The sequence below is a fragment of the Podarcis tiliguerta genome, assembly GCF_965153285.1.
Source record: "Podarcis tiliguerta genome assembly, chromosome: 17".
NCBI lineage: Eukaryota > Metazoa > Chordata > Lepidosauria > Squamata > Lacertidae > Podarcis > Podarcis tiliguerta.
This window is the reverse complement of record NC_139550.1, coordinates 36,901,062-36,918,196: the sequence shown is the minus strand read 5'-3', so window position 1 is coordinate 36,918,196 and position 17,135 is coordinate 36,901,062. Positions and strand designations below refer to the sequence as shown.

The window sequence follows — 17,135 nt, the reverse complement described above, 5'->3', positions numbered from 1 at the left end:
TGTGGTCTCGGCGGCAGCCCCCAGTCACCAGTCTAGCTGCCGCATTCTGAAGCAAAGTTCTTAACTCGAGGTATTATTTCTGGGTTAGCGGAGTCTGTAACCTGAAGCATATGTAACCCAAGGTACCACTGTACTTGGATAGGGAGTGGGGGGAGAGGTTGTCTTGCGAGTGGAGTTTTTGGGGGGATTTTGTGTGTGAGAATGCATATGAATGCGAGGTTATTGCATGGGAGATCAGTGGTGTACCTTTTTAAATTTCCAGATGAGAGAGAGCCTTAAGGAGCACAATTCTAGTTGTACTGAACAATAGGTGGAGATACAGTATGGAGAGACTTCAGTTCGAGAGGAGCTGCTTCCGAAAGTCTCTTGCATTTAGACCATGTAAATGCGTGCTGAAAACCTCTGGAGGTTTCAGTCTGGCACCTCCTGGTTCAGGGATGGGGATCCTGGCCCCCTCCAAGTGGTGCTAGATTCCAAGTCCCATCATCCACAGCCAGCATGGCCCAATGGTCAGGAAGGATGGGAGCTGTAGTCCAGCAGCACCTGGAGGTAGTCCAGCAGCACTAGTCCAGTGTTTGTGTGTGTGCACGCTTTAGGGGTTTTGTTCTGCAAAATGGATGAAGGCACACAACATTTGCCCTGAGTTCTGTTTCCTGCTCTGGAGAAGGAGTAGGACTGAACAGGTTGTACTGTAGTGTGAGGATTCTGGCAGAGGTGACGAGAGTCTTCCCTTTCTGTTCCCAGTTAATCCGAACTCTGGAGGCCCAGCCTACCTTCTCCCAGCGGGATCGATGTCATGCAGCATCACTGCTCTCATTGGCTCTTCATGGGCGCCTGGAGTATCTTACAGACATCATGCAGACTCTGCTGAGTGACCTTGCTGCCCACTGCGTCACCCGCAATGCCAAGCTCATGCTTCGCAGGTAGGCCCTGTGTTCAGGATGGGGCATTGTGGAGGTGGGGAAAGATGTCCTTGTTCCAAGAAGTCCCCATAGGTGCCTTCTCCCACTCCTTCCCCTGGGGGTTGGCTGCTTCCACAGTTGGTAAGGATTGTCACCTGGCAAGAATTTTTATTTGCCTGGCCAGAATTAACTCCCCTGGCTTGCTGCCAGAACTGAAGAATGCAATGCCCTGCCCCCCAAAAACCCGGTTATATTGTGCTGGTGTTGTATGTCCACAAGGTAATTAATGCTTAAACTGGAATGCCTCAAACCACAAACATGCTGAAATAAATTAGAGATGAGGAGCAATTTAAAAACTCTAATTTTGCTGCTTTATATTAAAACAGTAAGTTTTTTATACTTATAAACAGAAAGCAGTTCCTTGAACTAGGTTTAAGCATTCTGTATATGTTGAGAGACTGCCTTGATGGTCTTATAAACAGCAACACTTAAACTTACTTTCCATCTGAAGGGCCCTCGGTACCTGTTTTTTAAAAAAGTATTCATCTTAAGGCACCACAAGTTTTTACTTCATAACCACTCTACTTAACCCTGCAGAACAGAGCTTTGAATTTAAAACTGTGGGCCAAGGATTGCTGTCACCATCTTGTGCCGCAGCTTGTAGCCTACCTTGGCACGAGGGGGGAGGGGGGACGCTAGCAACTCTACTGAGCTCCTCAACTGTCCTGCAGGACAGAGACCATGGTAGAGAAGCTGCTGACCAACTGGATGTCCATCTGCCTCTACTCCTATCTCAGGGTAAGTTGTAAAGCTGATCTGGATGATGCCTTCTGCGTCTAAGGTGGGACTTTGCACTTTTAAACTTAAAATCCATTGTTGTATATTGTTTTAAATGTTTGCTTTGCTGTTGGGATTGTAGTTCCATTTGTGTTTCTCAAGCTGGTCTCTGGCCATAATAAATTTCATGTTTCATGTCTCAGGTGGGAGGTGCAGCCAGGAGGAGGAGGTCTGGTTGAAGGTGGGGGAACAAAACTTGCCCCACATTTTCCCACAAGTGCTCACTCTCCTGCTTGCTGTTCTTGCCTAGTCCTGTGGCTTGTTGAGGCTTCATAGGGGTAAACATTTTAACATGCTCTCTCGTCCCGCAGCTAGTCCAGGGCATGCCTAAGACATTTTGATGCTGGAGGCAGAACAATCCAGAGTACCCTATCCAAACATACTTAAATTCAGAGTGGAGTGCAATCCACCTTGTGCGAGTGATTATATTCATTTATTTATTGCATTTTTATGCTGCTTGAAGAGGCACATGTGGTTTCCCTGCCCCCTTTTATCTTCTCAGCAGCCCTGTGAGGGAGGTTGGACTGAGCAAGAGAGTGACTCTTGCCCAAGGCCAGTCTGTAAATGCCTGTGGATAAATAGGAACCTGGGTCTTATTAAGTCTTGTGTGACACTCTAGCCATGACGCTACATCAACTTTCATAGGAAATGTATGTAGGAAAATGTCTCAGTGGATTGGATCTTTCTCTCAAGCTTCACCTGAGAACTGAATTAAGTGGCCAGCACCACCAGCTGTGCTTTTTTGGCACTTTGCTTGGAATTTCCAAAAATGTACACTGCCCTGATGGTGGGTTCGGTACAAAGATGTATGATTTTGAGGCTCCTACTTCTAGCTGTGCAGGTGTGGGGTTGTTAAGTGCAGCGCAGGGACTGTAGTGACTCTGGAGCCCAGGCTTCCTTCTCATTCCTTCCCCTCCTCCTCTGTGTTTTCCAACGAAGGAGGTGGCTGGTGAGCCCCTGTACATGCTCTTCCGTGCCATTAAGTACCAGGTGGACAAGGGCCCAGTGGATGCTGTGACAGGCAAGGCCAAACGGACGCTGAACGATGGGCGGCTGCTGAGAGAAGACGTGGAGTATCGGCCCCTCAACCTGACTGTCCTGGTGCGGGGGGGCGGCCCAGGTGGTGCGGGGGAGACTCAGCGCATCCCAGCCCGTGTCCTTGACACAGACACCATCACCCAAGTGAAGGAGAAAATCTTGGACCAGGTCTACAAAGGCGTCCCTTTCTCCCAGCGCCCCTCGGTGCACTCCCTTGACTTGGGTAAGGAATCTTCTCCATTCTCCACTCCCCACCCCAATCTGTGGGTCTTCCTTTGGATAAGGAAGGACCAAAACCTGTTGAGGATGTTTAGTTCATTTTGAGAGAGGCCCACATGAAGTTGTCCTGGGCTTGCTGTGGAGATTTGGGGGCAGGGGGTGGAAGTAGGAGACCCTCACCTGCCACTCTTCCTTTTCTCAGAGTGGCGCTCAGGCGTTGCTGGCCACCTGACGCTTTCAGATGAGGATCTGACCTCCATCACGCAGAACCAATGGAAGAGACTCAACACTCTACAACATTACAAGGTATGGGGTTGGGTGGAATGCAGCTGAGTGGTAGAAGTTGGGAGGGAGGGAGTATGGAGTCGGGTAGCCAACGTGGTGCGCTCCAGACTCCAGTTCCCATTAGCACCAGACAGAATGGCAAGTGGTCAGGGTTGATGGGAGTTGTAGTCCAGCAGCATCTGGAGGGCATCACATTGGCTACCCTGACCATGTCTGCAATGCTGGGCTTCCACGTTTTGCTTCTGGCAGCAGATTCATGGAGCTGGGAATCCGTCTCTCACCTGAACAATTTCTCACCTTCTTGTAGGTGTTTCACTTGTTTACTGTCCTTCCTCTTTCCCCCAGGTTCCAGATGGGGCCACAGTTGGCCTCATTCCCCGCCTTCACAATGACGTCTCCCAAGGCACCAGCCAGAACTTCTTCTCTGGAGAAAGTGAGTCTGCCTGTCTCTCTCTTCCTTGAGCCATTGCTCTCCCATGCAGTAGAGCAACCTCCTTTTTCCCTCCTCTCTGCAACTGGCAGCAACTGGCACACTGCAAAGAGATGTGGTTTTAACTATGGGCACAAATGGTGAGCAGTGCAGCTCAATTGCAGTGTGTGTGTCATAGGGTGGGTGGGGGAGTCTCTTGCCTGTTCATGGGATGGGGGGAAGCACCTTAGCCCTAATTTTTGTAAGGTGTGTGAACAGTTCCTTAATTTTCTAGCCTGAAAAAGTAATGGAAAAGCTCCAGACCAGAAGACTCTAAAATTACATGCCTGTAGATGTTTCTTCCTTCTCCTTTTGTACATAATGGTAATTCAAGTTATCACATGGGAATAAGCCTGTTTTATTTCTGTATCTATAGAGGCCTTTTGTTTTGCAAACAAGGGAGTCAAGTTTTTTCTAGTCTTCTTTTAGTCTAGGAAAGAAGAGCACAGATTGACATTTCTTATAAATGCTCTGGGAGTGGCAACAAGAGGTGCACAGGGCCAGAGGCAGACAAACTGGAAACTTTTTAGGGAGGTACTGGAATTAAGAGAGTGAGGTGCCACATTGGTTGGAGAAAGGCCTGCGTGTGTGTGTTGCTTTTGTAGACCTTTAACAGAAACTCTAAGCATTAATTTTTTTTTCTTTGTCACCTGGAGGATTAGATACTTCTTTGGCTCCCTTTTACACCCCCCCCCCCCAAAAAACACCTTCAAATGATAGCATAGTTTATGTGAAAGCCATTTAGATTCTGCATGACAGAAGAATATTCTGCACTTGCCCATGATAAAAAGTTCCCAAACTTCTGCACTGCTTCCTTTATTCCTTGGGGATGTGGGTGTACGGGCCATGTCAGTCCCACCAAGCCTCCCACTGGGCCCGTGTCTCCTCCTTCCTTCTTTCAGGCATCATCATTTATCTCACACCTTTGTTTGCTGCTGGTGGTAGCCAGGACTGGGGCCCTCGCAGTAGTCTCAGCTGTCCACAGGACAGGCAGGTGCCCTGAGGGCTGCCTAGTGAGTGGTGGACTGCCCCATTTTCCATTGTAATGACTCCTACTGCACCCTTTGCAGACACCCCAATGCTAGAGGATGGTGAGGATGGGGGGCTACGCCTCTGGCACCTGGTAAAGCCATCTGAAGAGCCTGAACTCACAAAACAGCAGCAAGAGCGGCGCAGCAGCCTTCGGGAGCGCGCCAAGGCGATTCCTGAGATCTACCTCACCCGCTTGCTTTCCATGAAGGTAAGAGGGAAAGCATCCCCCCCCCTCAGCCATTATCCAATTATACCAGCCCTTTTAGAGCAGCGGGATTCTTTGGAGCCAAATCAGGATTTCCTCAGTGAGTAGATCAGTAATGAGAGACACGTTTCCCTGCGTGAACAGGACTAGGTGTCCTTGAACAGGGCTTCCCAAACCATGGTCCACGGACTGCCAGTGGTCTCTGAGCTTCATTCGGGTGGTCCGTGCTGTGTCCATATTCAATGTTGTATTGATTTTTCATATTGATTCTGTGGAGTTCCAAGTCGTAATACAATTGGAGAAGCAAAAGAAGAAATAAAAATACAGCTGAAAATCATATAGCGTCTAGCCCAGTGCATTACACTTGCTTACAACAGACAGGAAAACAATTGTTGTCCACCAAGGCCCTCAGACATTTTCAAGTGGCCCAGGAATGGGATGAGTGGAGTTCGAGAGCCACTGCCCTAGAATATTTCCCGGGTTCCTTGACATGGTAAATCTGAAAATGTTGGCTGCCACATCTAGAAATCACAAGGGCCTTGTCTCCCAGCCTGCAGGTAGTGCAGATGAAAAGTTTTGTGCATCTGTCATAGGCAGTGCTTTTTTACTAGAAAAATAGGTGCTGGTACTCACCAAGAAGTATCACACTTTTTAACAACAACAAAAAGAGGCTCCGGTACCATAAAGTTGTTACAGTAAGTGCCACACTTTTTAACAACAAGAACAAAGAGGTGCTGGTACTGTATACTCTTGAATTCCACCCCCTGAAAAAAAAAAGCACTGGTTATAGGCATACAGTATTTTGCAGTTCCTGTAGACTAGACTTTCCCTGCAGATACTGTTGGACTCCAAATCCCATCACCTCAACTATTGGTACTGCTGGCTGGAGCCGATGGGAGTTGGAGTCCAACAATATATGGAGGGGATCTGTTTGAGGAAGGCTGCTGTAGACACTGTTCTTGGAAGTACCCCAAGATGAATACTTAATACAATATAGAATAGAACCTTGTTCTGGTCCTGCTTCTTGTTGCTGCTGCTGCTGCTGCTGCTGCTTTGTTTCTTACCTGCGTTTCACCATGAGGTCCCAGGTCCAGTTACCAACGATTTAAATTGAGAGGTTAGAATAGGGTGAAGTGGACAGCTGTATATTGACTACTCTAGGAATTTTTTTGTCACATATGCAACACATCAACAGTTGAACAGGTTAAATCTTGTTTGTTTGGGGTGTGATGATTCTTAGCCTAAGGCAGTTGCCAAAGATACTTTGTACAGCCCTCTAAACTGAAGGATAAAAAACCAGTTCAATTGGTGGCAAGTATGGTGGCAAATGGGTTTGTTTTGTCCTTGGCAAGTTCCATTCCATATAAATCAAACTTTTCCATCCATATTAAATTTAGGGCTATAATACAGAGGTACAGTAATGTTGGAAATGTATTTAAGACTGAGAGCATGACAGTTGTTGTTTTGAGAATGGAATGGGCTGGAGGAGTCTACTGGAGATGAGATCCCAGATCTATAGGCTTAGCTATTGGTTTAAAGTTCTTTCAAGGGAGGAAAAAGGGACTCCCCGTGTTATGCTTTCAGGAGCAGTTTCTGTCAGTCTGTACAAAAAAAAAAAAGTTATTTGGACACCAGATTCCTCTGTTGCCAATGCAGGATGCTGTAGAAACATGCTGTGATTTATGTGGCTGATTCCTGGCTGTCTCAGCAGTGCACCTATGAGTCTCTAATCCCCTCTTTCTTCCCTTTATTCTCCAAAGGGGACGCTACAGAAGTTTGTGGATGATGTGTTCCAGGCTGTCCTGAGTGTGAACCGCCCAGTACCAATTGCTGTCAAGTATCTGTTTGACCTGCTGGATGAGCTAGCAGCGCGGCACGGGGTCACTGAGCCAGAGACGCTGCACATCTGGAAAACAAACAGGTGGAGTGGACACGGGGTTGCTGAGGCATCATTGGCTGGGAATGGATGGTGGCAGTAGGAGCTGAGACTGGGACAGTGGGTTGTGGAGACTGAACATTTTCAACCAGAAGGGCTGAAGACAGTCAGCCAGTTGCTAACTTGGTTTCTGCCTTTCCCCCTCCTCCTTAGTTTGTTGCTGCGCTTCTGGGTGAACACACTCAAGAACCCACAGTTCATTTTTGATGTGCGTGTCTCTGACAATGTGGACGCCAACTTGACTGTCATTGCTCAGACATTCATTGATGCCTGTACAACTGCTGAGCACAAAGTTGGCAGGGTAAGTTTATACATCTGCACATGTCTAAAGGTCACACCCATATCAGACCAGGATCAAAAGAGGACAGGTAGTGCTTGCCTTGATCCTGATGAAGTCAGGCCTGCCCTCTGTTCTGAAACGGGATACTCCAGGCATTTAACTTGAATATGAATCCCATTGCCACTGACAGAGGTAGCCAGTTGCACTGCGTAAAGGGGGGAGGGGGCTTCATTTCCCCCAGTATTTTTGGGCAGGGGGCAGTGCCACCCCAATACTGAGGGGGCCACTGTCCCCGCAGCCATCAGTCACCCTCCAAGTGCCCCAGCCTCAGCACAGCAGCCCAGAAGCCAGGCAGTGGCTGTGACAAGCGTGGGCAATCTTTGCTTCGCTCATCCCAGCTGCAGCCTGGCAGCTCAGAAGCCAGGCGGGGGCTGGGACAAGCAAGCGTGGAGATCACCCTCCACATGCTCCGCCCCTGCCCGGTGGCATCATGTGACATGTTGTGTGACATGTTGCATGACTGCGCCCCCTCAATGTGGGGGGTAAGTCGGCGCCTGCTGTTCAACTATGGGTTTGAGATGCCATTTCGGCAGCAGATTTGGAGACTGAGAGAGAGGGCCTATGTGCGAGACAGTCCACTGGGTAAGTAGCCTTGGGACTCTCCTATTCATTTTAATGCGGAAGATTCCCAGGGGATTCCCATGTTAATTAGCCATTTGGATTTCCTGCTTGAGGCACCAAAATCTCTTGTCCCACACCTTATAATCGCCATGATTTTAACCCTCACAGTTAGCATACTGCCATAAACAGAACAGGAACAAAATGGATGGCACACACCAGAGGGACCTTAATCAGACTGTTTGTTTGAAGAGCAGCTGAATAAAACACTCCATATTGGCTCAAGGAATGGAAACAAGTGACACTTTTTGAAAAACAAATCATGAAACCAGGCTTTCATGGGAGCAAAGGTGTCTGTCTAACTAGCAGAAGCCACCTTGTCCCATCTCTACTGAGGACCATTTCTGATGTCCCAGAGGAAGTGGAGAGCAAACTTCAAGATATTGGACAAAGGGGGAGCAAATTTTTCCCCAGCACCACAAATCACTGGTTGCAAGTATGAGCATGACTGTTCATGTTTTCTTGCATATAAAGGTATTCATTAATGCAAGAGTCTTGACATAAGAGCGAAAGTCCCATGCTTAGTTCAGTGATATCTTATAATCCACCAAACGATCATCTCGATTCCAGTATGTCTGTTGTGGTTTTGGCCTGTTTCAAACACTTGCACAGAAGTACTGATTTCAAGATGCTTATTGCTGATTGTGTGAGAATGACATTTCTCCCATCTAGGCCATTTAACAGTCAAACCTTGTTAATTACGTTGCATCACTCCACTTAACATTCTGTATTGCAAAACATATCATTTCCCCCACCTTAACGTTTTATCCGTCTGAGTACATATATTATTACAATGTTCAAAATTGTTGTTACAAGCAGTTCCAAATCCAGGCATGCCAGCGTAGACTTAGGTTGCCAGTCAGAACTGTGGGGGCTGCACCTGGCCCCCCAGTTTTTCTGGGCTCCCCTCTACTTCCTCAACTTGAGCTATTTTCTTTGAGAATGTGCAAGGAGCTATGTAGAGCACTGAAATACTGCCCTATTAAACTGGAAATCATTCTCAGCTGTTTAATGCTTAGCTGTTTAATTCACCCAGTGTTGCCCACACAATCAAGCCTTAAGGTGTTTTAAAATGAAATCTGAGACTGCAAGGACGTTTGTGTGAAATGTAAAGGGAGACTTGACTTATAGAGCCTTTTCGACCTAAAAGTCTTATCTCTGCCCTCATCATAGAAATGTTAGAGTTTTCCCTGTTTGTTTGTACAACAGTGAATGAGTGATGCTCTGCCATGCTTGGTCACACACACACAGAGAGAGAGAGAGAGAGAGATTTAGACACATTACCATATGTTCTAGACCTGAATTTTGGCTCAAATCTAAGCCCCAATTTATGGCCCCAAGTGCCTTCCCCACTTTCTGGTCACTCTCTGGAAACATATAGGTTGAGGGTCTCAGCTTTGTTTTCCAGAATTTCTGAAAACAATTTTCAGGGGATTTTTTTGTAGATCCCTGAGAGAAGGTTTGCTGGGCCTGAAACATGTTGCATATTAAATCGTGTCTTAGATATATTGGGGCATGTTTTTCTTTCCTTTAAAAATAAAATACAGGTACAGCTTGTTTTTGTCATTTCCACGCAAAACCCAGCAATTCTAGAAGGTGAGGGTGGGGGCAGGGAGAACATCCTGTAGTACTGGGGACAAGAAGGATTGTTTCTGCATGTACTGTAGAAGTTGATCTCTCTCAATCTCTTGTAACAGCCTGTCAAACTGGTCAGACCTGACTGAGGCCTGCTTTTGCCACCTCTCAGGCATCATTCCCAAGTGCTGGTGGTTCTCTCAAATCATTTTTTTTTCATGACCAAGAGCTCACTTGATTATGTTTTTAAAATGTAGGCATTTCCATTTTTAATTTGGGGTTTAGTTCAGCCACCTTACTCAGCAGCTCATCATGCCTCTCTAGTGTTTTGCCAGGAGGCCCTTTCAGAAATGCCCAGCTCTGAGGTTTTGTTCGGAGTTCTAGATTTGCTAAAGAAAGAGGGTTGTGAGATCAGGTGGGAGGTCCCTCTTGGGGGAAGGGAAGCCATGATGTTTAAAGCAGCACAATAGGTGGTTGGTGCTTTTCACTTTTAAGCCATGTTCAGAAATAACAAATCATTATTTATGTTTGGATGCAAAAATATCTTGGCAAAGAAAGCATGCTGGGATTTAGAATTAGCACTTCTGTGTTTTCTGTTCTGCATTAATGATGCTGGCTGGCTGGATCAAGCCAAGGTCCATTTCATCCAGCATCAGTTCTCAACCTGATTTTGGGTTTTATGAAAGGTTACATCATCATCATCATCATTATTTTACTCTTCTTCCCCTCTCCCCTCCATGTTTTTTCTTAATACCTGATAGTAATGTCCTTGAAGAGGGCTTTACTGAGGTGGTAAATCTGTCTATGCTGCAAGTAGGTTTCAGAGAAAATTGGAGATTTATGCATGCAGACAACTATGTCAGAGAAAAAGCTATGCTGTAGCTCTTCTCTCTAATATCGTTTTATTATGATGATGAATGCAGGGGTTTTTTGTATGTAGGAGAATTTCCTCACCTGCATGTGAGGGGGCAAGCTTTGACTCTTCACATGCTCAGAGGAACTTCCCCTCCTCTCTGTTAGCTTTGCATAGTACCGCATTGGGAGTATGCTTTGGAATGGGCTCCTATTTAAATGCTGAATTGGTCTTATAAACTTTACATTTCCTGTCTCTCTTAAAATGCAGTCTGGACAGCCTGAAAACTAACCAGTTGCACCCCATATCATACCATACCTACAGGTGGAGACATAATTCTTGAGTCTGACTTCTGTCCCCTTTCCGAAAACTTCTTCAAACCTTATGTCACCTTTTGTTCTCTCTCCCTTTCTCCCTCTCCCTCCCTCCTCAGGATTCACCAGTCAACAAACTACTCTATGCCAGGGAAATCCCACACTACAAACAGATGGTGGAGAAGTAAGTGTGAAAAACAGAAAAAAGGTTGTTGTGGTAGAAGAATACCTAGCCCTGCAGAAAATGAGAGGTTGTGGGTGTGTTTGGGGAAGCCAGGAGTCCTGGGAGCTGATTGCATATTTTCTACGTTTTTAAAAAAATATGCAAAAGGAAATACTAATTTTGCTACAGTTATAAATTATGCAAATAGAGCGGATTTACATCCCCCCCCTTATTTTACATAATTCTGCTTCTGCCAGTGATATGGAAGAGTAAGAGCTAGGCACGGCTTTGAAGCCCCATCTTTAATGGGAATATTATTAGCTTCCTCCATGGCTTTGGAGATTTCTCAGTCAGCATCCACAAACATGTGAGCACATCTTCATAAATTCCAGATTCATAAATTTCTTTTATTTAATGAAGATATTCTAAGGGATGGAGTAGGAACCGGCAAGCCACTCCAGTATCCCTGCCAAGAAAACTCCATGGACAACGGCGTGCTCTGGTCCATGGGGTCACGAAGAGTCGGACAACACTAAACAACTAAACAACAACAATTCTAAGGGAACTGAATCCTGCATGTTTTCTGCACAGATGCAAAATCATACCTTCCGGACCACATCCATTTAATCAACATTGCTCAAAGATTTCACATCCAAAAATGCATTGAAAGGGTGAAAAGGCCCACCATTTTTGTTACCCAGTATGAATGAGAGAAATGCTTAGTGGTCTTCTCCCAGTATTGCTTAATTAATTAATTAATTAATTAAATTAAAACAATGACATCTTTCAGCATACTACAGAATGAGGAGAGGGTGTAGTAGACAGTGTTGGATGTTATGAATGTTGCTGGCTGGCTTGAGAATGTCATTTTTAGGGCAGGCAAAGGAGACTTGCATTGCAGTGTGGCCCCTCCCCACTAACCTTTCTCTTCTCTCCCCCCACCCTCCTCCACGGTTAGGTATTATGCTGATATTCGACAGACTGTTCCTGCCAGCTACCAAGAGATGAACTCAGCCCTGACTGAACTCTCAGGGGTAAGGGAATCCTGCCATGATTCCAGAACCAAAAATAGTATTTAAAAACTGCACTCTCTCCGCCTCACTAATTTTAAAACTCTCCCATGCTGACTTAATCTGCCGCTTTCCAACAAGGAAAGGTTGCGTGGCAGAGCAAATAAATGCCTCAAAATCAGTTGACATATTCAGTGGATTTTCATGATGTTGGCGATGACTATTACTATCATCACCATCCTGAAAATCCACTGAATATGTCAACTGATTTGACTTCAGTATGTGGGTGGGTGGAGGGGAGTGGTTGCTGCACAGTCCCTTGATTTTGAGGCATTTATTTGAGGCCGTAGTAGTAGTACTATTACATTTATATGCAGTCCATCTGACTGGGTTGCCCTAGCTACTCTGAGCAACTTCCAGCAGAATATAAAAACACAATAAAGCAACAAACATAAAAAATTTCCCTATACAGTGCTGTCTTCAAATGTCTTCTAAAAGTTGTGCCATTCCAAGTTATGCCGAGGATATGTTGCAAGAGATCTTGGAAAGTCTTTAAACAGGTTGGGTTGAACAAGGGCAGCTTGCTGCAGTTTGGCCCAAACTTGGATTGTTTATATAGGCAACTCCCCATTTACGAGGGGGTTATGTTCCGAGGCACCACGCACACACAGTATGTGAAATCCTGTATATCTGAAACACCATTGGGAAGAAGTCCCATCAAAAGAAGAATGGATGCAAAAACTTATGGAATATGTAGAAATGATGAAACTTACTGGAAAAATAAGGAATCAAGATAACAATTTTTTAAATAAAATAATGGAAATGGTTTATTGAATATTTACAAACAAACTGTAAACAGATAAGAACATTGGCAGGATCATTGTAATAACCTGCAGTTTTATAAGCGGATGCTCACATATTGAACATGTGTCAATGGGGGTTGCTTTTATTTACCAGATCACTTCATCATATACCAGTCCACTAAAACTGGGGCAGGGCACCTCTCTGCGGCATGCATTGTGCTCCCTTGTTGGGATCCCATCAGCAAGGTCTGCAATCACACAAGTCCCCCCATCAATTATTGCTCCCTTTCTGAAGTTGTCTTAATTGTTGTTTTAGGATTGTTATCAGGAAGGGTGAGAAGGGGTATCAATGAGTATGATATAAGCATAGCATAATGTCTAGAAATATGCAAAAATACAAGGACCGTAGTTCAGTGGCAGAGAGTGTGCTTTGCATGCAAAATGTCCCACATTCAATTCCTGGCATCTCCTGGTAGGTCTGGTTGAGCCCTCCTTTTCTGAACCCTGGAGAGACTCTGCCTGTCAGTGTTGACAGTACTGGTCTAGATAGACCAATGGCCTGACTAGATAAGGCAGCTTCCGATGTCCACGTGTAGTTGTAGTGAAAATGTAATTAAAACTTCTAACGTTTCATTTTCCACCCTCTTGTTTCGGCAGAAATATTCCTCTGACCTCAACTGCCTGGTGGCCCTGCAAGAACTTTATAATTATATTAACAAGTACTATGATCAGGTATGATAAATCCCTTGAGATTTTGTACTTGCAGGATGTTGGTGGGGGTGGGACGGAGGGACATAAACAGACCAATTTCTGCAGGAGAGGGTGGGGTGGGAGTGAACCCATCTATTCTAACCCATTCCCTGCAGAGAGGTTGGTTGCTGGGAAGGGAAGGCCTGTAGGACCGGGATGGGAATCATAGAATAGAATCATAGAAGCCCTCCAGATATTGTTGGACCCCAACTCCCACCAGGCCCAGCCTGTATGGCTAGTGGTCAGGGATTATGGGTGTTGCAGTCTGGCAGTATCAGGAGGGCTCTGGCACAAGTTAGCCAACCCTGCTGTAGAAAGACTTCTGCTAGGATAGGTAGGCAAAATATTGACTTTGTGTGGCTCTTTGCAGATAATCAGTGCACTAGAAGAGGACCCACTGGGCCAGAAGATGCAACTGGCATATCGACTGCAACAGATTGCAGCTCTCGTAGAGAACAAAGTTACTGACTTGTGACACTCCTGGGTCCACTACCTGCTCAGATTCAGCACACATGAGGAACTGTACAATCCTAAACAGGTTGACTCAGCATGAAATCCCACGGAGTACAATGGGGCTTAATTCCCTAGCAACTGTGCTATTTAGGGTTGCAGCCTTTTAAGGGGGCAAGGTTGAGCCATACTGAAAGTTCCCTGCCACCTCTGTGCATGGGTCTGTGCGCACGCCATGCCTCCAGTCAGTGCCTTAACTGCATAGAAGCTGCCAGGGTCTCTCGCACTCAATGCTCTTTCTCTCTCTCTTTTTAAACTAGCTGCAAAGAGAATCTTCCGAGTCCAATACACTGGATTTGTAAATAAAAGGGTGTATTTATTTCTGTGGCTCTCTGAAAAGGGTACCAGCTACTGTCTCCCACCTTTTGGGGGAGTGGGGTTGTGGCAGGTCCCTGCTGACCACTGCAGTCTCTGGGATTTGGGGGATCGACCCCAATTTCCTGGCTGGTAATGCACTAATATTGGGGTGGAAACGCCACCGTCCTCTGAACAGACTCTACTAGTCTCTCTTTTAACTTTCCCCATCTCTCTCCCCACCCCAACACCCCCATTTTATGTATATATGGGAGCTCCCTGCTCCAGGATTGTATTTATTTTAATGAGATTTTGAAGAATAAAAAAAACACACCACTTTTCAGAAAGGTACTGTTGTCTGGTTTATTCACACAACCTAAGGGAAGAAGGGAATGGAAAGGTTTGCCTTAAACAAGTTACTAGATGATTCCCACTTGGTAACTAAGGGGTGAAAGCTGGTAAGACGGTACATGAACTGGCTCCGGAGAGTTAAGATGGGGTGGAACTTGTTCCCATTGGTCAGGCTCTTTCTCACAGGACTAGTTGATTAGAAACTGCATGTGTTCCACGTTGCTGTGCATTCTCTGATTCCACACATACATGGAATACAGTGGTACCTTGGTTCTCAAACTTAATCTGTTCCGGAAGTCTGTTCCAAAACCAAAGCGTTCCAAAACCAAGGTGCGCTTTCCCATAGAAATTAATGCAAATTAGATTGATCCGATCCACACTTTTAAAAACAACCCCTAAAACAGCAATTTAGCATTAATTTTACTATCTAACGAGACCATTGATCCATAAAATGAAAGCAATAATCAATTTACTGTACTATAAAATAAATAAAACAGTATTGTAGATGATAAAAAAATGTCAAGAATTTATTTATTTTTTACCTGCACTGATAATAGTCATTGTTTGGATAGGGGGCTTTTATCCATTTCTGCAGTCACACAATCAATAAGTAGCTGAACTGGGTTCCACACAGTCACAAAAACAAATTAACCAAAAAAGCCTCGAAAAGAAAAATGCAAAATAAATAGCAAAAACAAAAGCGCCAGACAATCCATTCCAGAAGTCCGTTTGAGTTCTGAAATGTTTGAAAACTAAGGTGCAGCTTCTGATTGCTGCAGGTGCCCCAGAAACAATAGCTGACAGCCGCATCAGACGTTGGCTTCTGAAAAACGTTCAAAAACCAGAACACTTACTTCCGGGTTTTCACCGTTTGGAAACCAAGGTGTTTGAGAACCAAGGTATTGGGTATGCATGGTATTGGGTATGCTTGCCCCTGCACACCATGGGTGCACATCACTCTATGCAGTTGCTTCATTTTTTAAAATCCAGTTTCTGCTGATGTGCTCTGCTCTGTTGCAGTTGCTCAGAAGTCCTAAGTTGTGTGCTCTATGTGGTTAAACTACTTCTTGTAACCTGCTGTTAACTATACTAACTGTTATTTTTTGTAAGTTGCCCTGAAGGCCCAAAGTGGGTCAAAAGAAGAGCAGGAAGTTTAAAACACACACCAGGGTTATCTGCGTTACCTTAAGAATTTACAAATAATCAAAATTGCTGCTGACTTGAAATCTTCTGCTGGTGAAGTAGCATGTTCAGCTGCTGCTGTCAAGATACAACTGAAGCAGTCAATGCAGATTGAACATAAATATGCCTAGAGTCCCAGTTTCGGTGTCTCCTCAAAGAATGCAACAATGACTTTACATGTGCATTCATTCATGCATATAACCAATCTTCCCCACACAGGGAGAGAAACCAAATCTGTACAGCGGGAAACTGTCGTCATGGGGCGGCCTCCTTAAGAAGTGCATTCAAGGGCTGTGAGCTCACGATGAAATGAAGATCAGGGGACAGAGCAACTGTGCAAGGCAGAGAACCTGAATTCACCCACCTCTTGCAAGATGATCTTCTATGTGCTTCTGCCAATTGTTTTGCCCTAATCCTGTTACTAGGGATGCGGGTGGTGCTGTGGGTTAAACCACAGAGCCTAGGACTTGCTGATCAAGTCCTAGCGGGCGGTTTGAATCCCCGCGACGGGGTGAGCTCCCGTTGCTCGGTCCCTGCTCCTGCCAACCTAGCAGTTCGAAAGCACGTCAAAGTGCAAATAGATAAATAGGTACCACTCCAGAGGGAAGGTAAACAGCATTTCCGTGCGCAGTTCTGGTTCGCCAGAAGCGGCTTAGTCATGCTGGCCACATGACCCGGAAGCTGTACACCGGCTCCCTCGGCCAATAAAGCAAGATGAGCGCTGCAACCCCAGAGTCGGTCACGACTGGACCTAATAGTCAAGGGCCCCTTTACCTTTACCTTTTTAATCCTGTTACTTAACTAACTTCTTGGGACATCCCCAAATGATTTACACTTTTTAACGGACCCAGGTCCAATGGCCGAGAGAATGAACCACAACAGTGTGATACTCATCAGAAGTAAGCACAATTGAGTTCAATGGGTCTTGCTTCCATTTCAGTTGGGATTAGGATTGCATCCTTAAATGGGAACCCCTGGTTCAGTTCTAGACCTGCCCTGACCCTCAGCCTCCTTCCCTCACATCTGCAAAATAGGGTAAGGGATAATAATACAGAACTGACCTACCTTCTCATAGGGTGATTCTTAGGACTTCAAAGCACTTCACAAGCTTTATCCTGAACACTATAAAAACGAAGCATCAGAACCTGCCTTACGCCAAGCCAGATGGCACCTCTAGCTAGCTCAGTGTTGTCCACTGACTGGCAGCTGCCACTCTCCAGGGTTTCGAATGGAGAGCATTCCCAGTTCTACATGGAAAGGTCAGGTGTTGAAACTCGGGAACTTCTGCATGCAAATCACTGAGCTGCAGCATGATGATGATTTAAGCCATAACGAGGAATTGCTCTCCAGTGAATCATAGGATCGTTGAATTGTTGAAAGTCACAAGAGCCATCAAGTCCAATCCCCTGCAATAGACATAGGACTGCAGTTTTTGAGAACAACTAACTT

General features: G+C 45.5%; 1 protein-coding gene across 2 annotated transcripts in view; it reads left to right on the top strand.

Moving 5' to 3' along the window:
• Positions 1–14,500, top strand: part of PLXNB3 (plexin B3) — a 53,771-nt gene extending 39,271 nt beyond the window's left edge. For both annotated transcript variants that reach the window (XM_083419265.1, XM_083419266.1), the window contains exons 24-35: positions 745–923; positions 1,634–1,700; positions 2,679–3,000; positions 3,199–3,302; positions 3,627–3,714; positions 4,821–4,990; positions 6,748–6,908; positions 7,077–7,224; positions 10,743–10,807; positions 11,745–11,820; positions 13,257–13,331; positions 13,720–14,500. In XM_083419265.1, the coding sequence (XP_083275391.1) occupies positions 745–923; positions 1,634–1,700; positions 2,679–3,000; positions 3,199–3,302; positions 3,627–3,714; positions 4,821–4,990; positions 6,748–6,908; positions 7,077–7,224; positions 10,743–10,807; positions 11,745–11,820; positions 13,257–13,331; positions 13,720–13,824 (1,560 nt within the window). In that variant the 3' untranslated portion in view covers positions 13,825–14,500. The remainder of the gene's footprint in view (positions 1–744; positions 924–1,633; positions 1,701–2,678; positions 3,001–3,198; positions 3,303–3,626; positions 3,715–4,820; positions 4,991–6,747; positions 6,909–7,076; positions 7,225–10,742; positions 10,808–11,744; positions 11,821–13,256; positions 13,332–13,719) is intronic.
• Positions 14,501–17,135: the final 2,635 nt, after the last annotated feature.